The sequence below is a fragment of the Xyrauchen texanus genome, chromosome 1 (assembly GCF_025860055.1).
Source record: "Xyrauchen texanus isolate HMW12.3.18 chromosome 1, RBS_HiC_50CHRs, whole genome shotgun sequence".
Lineage (NCBI taxonomy): Eukaryota > Metazoa > Chordata > Actinopteri > Cypriniformes > Catostomidae > Xyrauchen > Xyrauchen texanus.
Window position 1 is genome coordinate 54,242,492 of NC_068276.1, and position 7,455 is coordinate 54,249,946.

The window sequence follows — 7,455 nt, forward strand, 5'->3', positions numbered from 1 at the left end:
TCCTTTTCTCTAAATAAAGTGAAAATCAAGGTTACTTTGAGGCACTTACAAGTGAATGGGGCCAATTTTGGAGGGTTTAAAGTCAGAAATGTGAAGCTTATAATTTTATAAAAGTGCTCAAATTAATTATTTAAAAAATCATGTGTTATTTGAGCTGTAAAGTTTTGAAGTCATTTTAGCATTTTAGGGTTTGTTGACATTACATCGTCATGGCAACGAAGTTGTAAAATTGGCTAGATCTTCACACAGAAAAGGTTAGTGAGTGATTTTATAAAACTAAACTCATGTTTACATGCATACCATTTATGTCTTGTGGCTATACTTTTAAAAAAGTGAGTATTTTAACGGTAACCCCATTCACCTCCATTATAAGTGGCTCACTGTAACCTGGATTTTGCTCTTTTAAAGAAAAGGAAGGGCAAGTCAAAATGCATTTTTGTTGTAATCAGTACTATGCCACAAATACTGTCGATTGAGCTTAACTTTTATTGAACCCGGAATATTCCTTTAAATGCTTAATTAGATAAATTTGTTGAAATTGAGCCTTTTTTTTTTACATGCTTTATTTCACATTTAGCACCCCATTCAGACATCGAAGTGAACATTATTAAGTGCATGTATCCATTATGATGTGCTGTGTTTGCTGTGTGTGTAGCTAGTGGATGTGAGCTGTAATGAACAGACAGAAATCCTGTTGCCGGACTCTCTGCCCTCCACACTGCAAGAGCTGGACCTCACCGGCAACAGTAGCCTCATACTGGAGCATAAAACCCTCAACCTCTTCAGGTGAGCCACTACAAACAGCAGTCCTCTGTACTGGACAGGTCAAACAAACCTGTCTCTATTCATTATGCAACTGATGAATATTAATAAGCTGTTTTGATACAGTCAGAACCAGGTGTTTAATTGCTATTTTTCTCCCACTTGTCTACCATCTCTCTCTCTCTCTCTCTCTCTCTCTCTGTCTTCCAATCTCTTCCAGTAATATAAGTACTTTGAAGCTGGACCAGAAGCCAGCTGTGACCACAGGAGATGCTCAGGGCTCGCCCCCCCTGTGGGATCACGGCTATGCTGAGATGTGTGGTCAAAGAAACAAGTGAGCAACAGCTGGAGACATGAGACTGACATATATGGAAAGAATTAGTGTTTTTGTGTATTTGGGCTGTTTGGATATGTTATATCTGGGTAATACAATCTTTAGGAACACCTTAGCAATGCCTAAACTATGTCCTAGCAACCTCCAGAACATCTGTCTCCATTTTATAGAAATTAATTAATTAATAAAATATTTTAATTAAGTGAACACACCATTTGAAAGAATCTGTTCTGTTAAAACATGAACAGATTTCATCACTTGGTAACAGACTGCTTAGAAAAGTAAATACAATGAAAATTAAATTCCTTATGATTCCCATCCATGCTTAAAATGTGGCTTATCCAATCAGAATTCAGACACAAAACTACCTTTTTTTTTTTACAATGCACATCTTCTATTTGCAAATACTTTTGAGCAAATTTAGAATTAATATTGTATAAAATAAATAATTGTTGAAGTATTAAATTTAATTACAGCTATTTTCTCATTCACTAACATCATATTACATCATATATACAGTATGCACAGTATATTTGTGTGTATATACTGTTTATATCTGCTTAATACAAGCCATTGACAACTCTGCTTTCTAGATATCACCATTATCAGTTGACCACTGAGTTAAAGGAATAGTTCACCCAAAAATGAAAATTCTCTCATCATTTATTCACTCTCATGCCATCCCAGATGTGTATGACTTTTTTTTTCCCCACAAATCACAAACAAAGATTTTTAGAATAATATCTCAGATCTGTAGGTTCATTCAATGCAAGTGAATGGTGGCCAGAACTTTGAGTCTTCAAAAAGCACTTAAAGGCAACATAGAAGTAATCCACATGACTCCAGTGGCTAAATCCATGTCTTCTGAAGTGATAGGTGTGAAGAATGATAGGTGTGGGTGAGAAACAGATCAATATTCAATTTACTATAAATTCTCCTCCTGCCCAGTAGATGGCGATATACATGAAAAATGTGAATTGACAAAAAAAAAAGAAGAATGAAAAGTGGACATTTTCTGTTTCTCACCCACACCTATCATATCGCTTCAGAAGTCATGAATTTAACCTGTTCATACGCACCCTCTTTTTGAGCACAAACCATGTGAAAATGACATACCTGAATGTATGTATAAATGGTTGTATTTACTGGACCCTGTGGACTATGGACACAGTTGTAGTATCTTTTGAAAGAAGACACTTTGGGCTTTATTTCCCAAGTTTCAAGAATTAATATATGTATTTTTTTAAGTTAGAGAAGCTGAACTTTATAGTAATGGAAATATTTTGTGCTGAACATGTTTTTATAATCTAAAAAAACAATAATAAAAGTGCCAAAACAACCCAGAAATACAATGTTCTCAAAGCCACGAGTCTAAAGAAGTTACGTTTCAAATTTGAAGATGATCTAACAAAAAATGAGGTCAAGCTTTTGTCTCTGTAAAATCACTTGAAGCGTTCAGAGTAAAATGAAGGCTCCGCCTTTCAAGACTACGCAAAATCTGACAGCACTGCTTGGCTATTATAAATAAAACTATGCCGCATTTTTAAAAATCGACTTTGGAGACAGGCTCATTTTGTTTATGAGACTCTAATATATACAATAATATACAGTTTTACAACATGAATGCTGCTCAGATTGCATAGTTTGTTGAAGAACGATGACAAAGGGTAATTCTTTCAGGCAAGATCGCATGTAAACAATGGAGAATATATCAATATTTCCCAGATTTATCACTTTTATGGACAAAAAGTGCTATTGGATGTTTTTCAATGAACGCTTGTCATGGACAATTGACCCAAGTGTGGCGAACTGGATTCATCTGGCGATCGCGATTTCATAACAAAGGTATGAAGTCCTGTTTTCATATTGCATGTTTTCATTTGTGCTCCTGGTACAAATAACTAAATTGCTGTTTCTGGACGATTGCTATCGTGAAACAGAGATCGGATATCAATGTTGAACCCTTAGACCTTTGAAAAAATGTATAATTTGTTAACAGTAATTACATTTATAGATGGTAAATTATATATTAAATGTAAGCAGAGTGACATCACCACCGCGTGCGGGAGGATTGTGTATTAACAGGTTAACCACTGGAGTCAATGGATTACTTTTATGCTGCCTTTATGGGCTTTTTGGAGCTTCAAAGTTCTGGCCAACATTCACTCACTTGCATTGAATGGACTAACAGAGCTGAGATATTATTATAAAAATCCTCGTTTGTGTTCAGCAGAAGAAAGATTGCTATTTTTATGTACACTTATGTTTTTTATATACTGTTGTCTATTGATGTTTTTACTGGAAAGCGCCTTGTGCACCTTTTGGCTGTTGTAAGGCGCCCTACAAATAAAATTTGATTGATTGATTGATTGAAAGAAAGCCATTCACATTTTGGATGGAATGAGGGTGAGTAAATGATGAGAAAATATTAACTTTTGGGTGAACTAAGTAAATAAGTAAATATCTTGAACGCTAAGAATTCTCAGATAGTTTAATCCTACTGTTGGTTTTCACAGTAGCTCCCCAAGGGCAAGAAGCAGTGGGGGATCTGGTTTACATGCTTCCCATAGGCTTAAACCCTTTAGTTTCTACATGTTTAATGTGACCTCGGTGTGCTCAGCTCCCCCTGTGAAAGGCATTACCTCCACAGTCTCAAATATTGCATCCACTTGGTACTCTTCATCCACCGAGGTGGGGTGCATTAGTGTGTTTGTCAAAGAGAGTTTGTGTATGTACCTATATATTTGCATACATTACCATTCAATTAATTGTATTTGTTATATGATATTGAACACATTGTAACATTTCGTTTGGGTTTTGTTTTTGTGAGGAGCATTTGTTGTGGTTGATGATATCTTGTCTTTTCACCTGGGGGGTGGCAGGTTGTGTGTGTCTGTGCTGGCTGTGGATCGCTTCGGGGACAGTCAGGAGGCTGCTTACGGGATTTTTGATGGGGATCGTAATGAGGAAATTTCCAGGCTTCTGCAGTGCACCATGGGAGATGTATTGGCAGAGGAAATACAGCACTCCGGTGTGGACAGTGTGTACATGTGCAACACTTTCCTAACCTCTCATAGGTGTGTTTTGCATACTAAAGTTGACTTACAGTAAGTGTTTATATATGAAAAAAGGTCAGAAAACACAATTTTAGGCTTCTCCTACAATTCCAGGCCTATATATTTTCACTTACATGTGCTTAACAGAAAGTAGTTCATGCTAATTGATTGAAATATCAATATATATATGAAAAATAAGAAATTTCTATTTTTTGTAATAAATTAATTACTAAATGTAATATGTAAAGTTTATGTAATAATGCTTGTTAAAGGTGTAGTTCACCCAAAAGTGAAGATTATGTGATAATTTACTCGCCCTAATGTATTTTTAATTCCTAACATGAAGTTCAACAGAATGAATACCTTATTTATCTTATTTAATAGTTAGGGAATAAATAGTTACATACAACTAGTTCACACCGAGTTTTGGTCCAGATTCTTAGCCACATGAATAATAAAAGTGTTTCTCTTGTTGCTGTTGCATATTTTTGCAGGAAACTTGGTATGGCAGGCCAGAAGCTCGGTGCTTCTGCTCTGCTCTGCTACATCCATCGTGAGTCCTCCGAACTGGGCAGCTACTTCAGCCTCACTGTGGCCAATGTTGGTACCTGTCAGGCTGTGCTGTGTCGTAATGGGCAACCTCTCGCCCTGTCAAAGGTTTTCAGCCTAGAACAGAGTGCTGAGGAGATGGAGCGTATCAAAATGGCTAAAGCTATCATCACTGAGGTATTGACTTTCTCTCAGTCCAAACCTTGAAGCGAAATGGCAAATGCTTCACTCTGTTTTTCTTTTTGGCAGTTATTAACCCAAGGGCTGGATGATATAGCAAAAAGAAAAAATTATAAAAGAAAAAGAAAAAATATATATATATATCAAAGTGACAACTAGCCCTGGTTTGCCCTACAGTATAACTTGATATTTATGTATTTTCTCTGAAAAGCATAAAGGGGTTAATTTTAGTTTTTCAATAATTTTTTTCTAAACATCCATTGATACCTCATAGATTCAAAATGTTTAAAGCTAGAAGAAATTGTACAGTGAAATCCAAAAAATGTACCACAGTTTTTCACTATATGAGCTCATGGAAGAATGACATTTAATCATTTTTATTTCATATTTGCTGATATATGAATCAAAAGTAATAAACAGCAATAATTACCTACATATATATATATATATATATATATATATATATATATATATATATATATATATATATATATATATATATTTATTTATTTTTTATTTTATTATTATTATTTTTTTTAAGTATGTAAAATACCATATGGGGTCTTCCATGAAAATATTTGAGCAATGATCAATCACTGAATCAATATTTTTAACTGGACAGTTCAAAAGAACATATTCACTTAAATAACTTCCAAGCTTTATCGCAATTTTTGCTACCAAGATTTAAATCAGAGATGGAAGTAAAAAAACGAAGCAAAACTAGTCTACAGGAATGGTCTTGAAAGACATTATAAACATTGATGTTGGTTATTTTTATATTGCTAACAAGAAAATATAAATTATATCATCAACATTTCAATATCACCCAGGCCTAAGCTCTAATCAGCATGACTTTGATTAATTATTTTCAAAAGCTTATTTGTGTTCATTGTATTGTCTTTTAATCCTTTTGTGCTGTAGGACAACAAGGTGAGTGGGGTGACATGCTGCTCGCGGTTACTTGGCTGTTCCTACCTTTTTCCTTGGGTGCTTCCCAAACCCTGGGTGCACACCAAGCCTCTGTGTTCCCAAGATGAGTTCCTGATCCTTGGAAACAAAGCACTCTTCCAGAAGGTCTCGTACCAGGAGGCAGTGAGCACTGTGCTTGCCGTCAGAGAACCCCGCGCTGCTGCCAAAAAGCTATGCACGCTGGCGCAGAGCTATGGGTGTCGGGATAATGTTGGAGCTGTAGTAGTAGCTTTGCATATTGGGGAAGACAGCTGTACGTGCGAGCCTTCTTTCTTGACCACAGATACCCGAGGACCACCTGCTCTGACACCTTTACCAATTTCTGTGTCCCCTGCTGATCCAGCCACCCCGTCATCCAGCTGTGGTATTGCCTCAGAGTTGAACAGCGAGATGTCGGCCTCGGAAGTGGGCAGCGAGGCTGGGTCCACGGCCTCGGATGAGCACCCCTCTTCAGGGCCAAATGCACGTCCAGAACGTCGTTGTAGTCTGCACCCTCTTACGTTGTGTAACACGGGGCCACTGACGAGCCTGGGGCCTGGGACTCACACAGCTCTCTTTCAACGGCAACCTTCCAGTGCCACCTTCTCTAGCAACCAGTCTGATAATGGGCTGGACAGTGATGACGAGGCTCCCCTAGAGGGTGTCATCTCAAACGGGAGTAAACTCGAAGTGGAGGTGGATATTCATTGCTGTGCTTTCCAGCTGCGCTCTGGACCACCTGAAAGCCCTAAAGACCAGGACGGCCGTCATGACTCTCGGGGATCGGACTATCCCAACAACAAAATGCGCCGACAAAACAGTGTGGTGGTTTCGGCCACCAACGGTTGCTTGTTGGCGGTGTGTGGTCGAGAGATCTCTGATCTGAAGAAGTCCCCATCCACCTCCAGCCTCTTTGGGAAAAAGCTCTCCAATGGCTCCGTAGTTGCTCTGGAGGAAAGCCACAACATCATTGAAGTAGCACTCGAGGCACCCAAAAAGAAATCAGGATATTTTGCTGCACCAGCACAGCAAGACCCGGAAGACCAGTTGATTATACCCCCTAGTCTGGAACAGGATGTTAGAGAGCAGCTGAGAGGCCAGAGCCCTGTAGTTCCAGGGCCACCACCTGCTTCAACACCTCCCTCAGCAAGAGACCCAAACTGGGACCACCCTAACCCAGTCGTCTCTGGTCTCCATCCCACCATCATCCTGAAACAGGACGTATACGACACAGCTCTGTAGTCGGTGCTTGAGGACAGCGGCTTCGGAACATCCTCACATCATTGTGCCACATCAAAGAGGCTAGCACGCTCTTGCTGCCTTCGCAAAATTCCAGTTCTTCTTTAGCGTTGTCATCATGCGTGGGTGACCTGCATGTGCATTTTTGGGCTGATATGCATCCAGGCCACAGACTGGAAGTGGGCACACGTTTCAGGAAATACATGAGCTATTCCTGACCAAAAACTACAGCATGGAACTGGAGTACCTCATACATCACCATGTGCAAGCTCATTTTCGATATTGCCCTTTATATCAAAAGCCACTGACTAAAATAGGTTTCAAAGATTACATTTGCCTTCTGGTGGAACGATACAAGCTAAACTGAGACCAAAAGTTGAGAAAAGT

General features: G+C 38.6%; 1 protein-coding gene across 1 annotated transcript in view; it reads left to right on the forward strand.

The window, feature by feature from the left end:
• The window catches only part of LOC127649234 (PH domain leucine-rich repeat-containing protein phosphatase 2-like), an 81,725-nt gene extending 74,654 nt beyond the window's left edge, over nt 1-7,071 (forward strand). The window contains exons 15-19 of the mRNA XM_052134246.1: nt 656-786; nt 983-1,096; nt 3,979-4,173; nt 4,647-4,878; nt 5,803-7,071. Of these exons, the coding sequence (XP_051990206.1) occupies nt 656-786; nt 983-1,096; nt 3,979-4,173; nt 4,647-4,878; nt 5,803-7,071 (1,941 nt within the window). The remainder of the gene's footprint in view (nt 1-655; nt 787-982; nt 1,097-3,978; nt 4,174-4,646; nt 4,879-5,802) is intronic.
• The last annotated feature ends 384 nt before the right edge of the window (nt 7,072-7,455 follow it).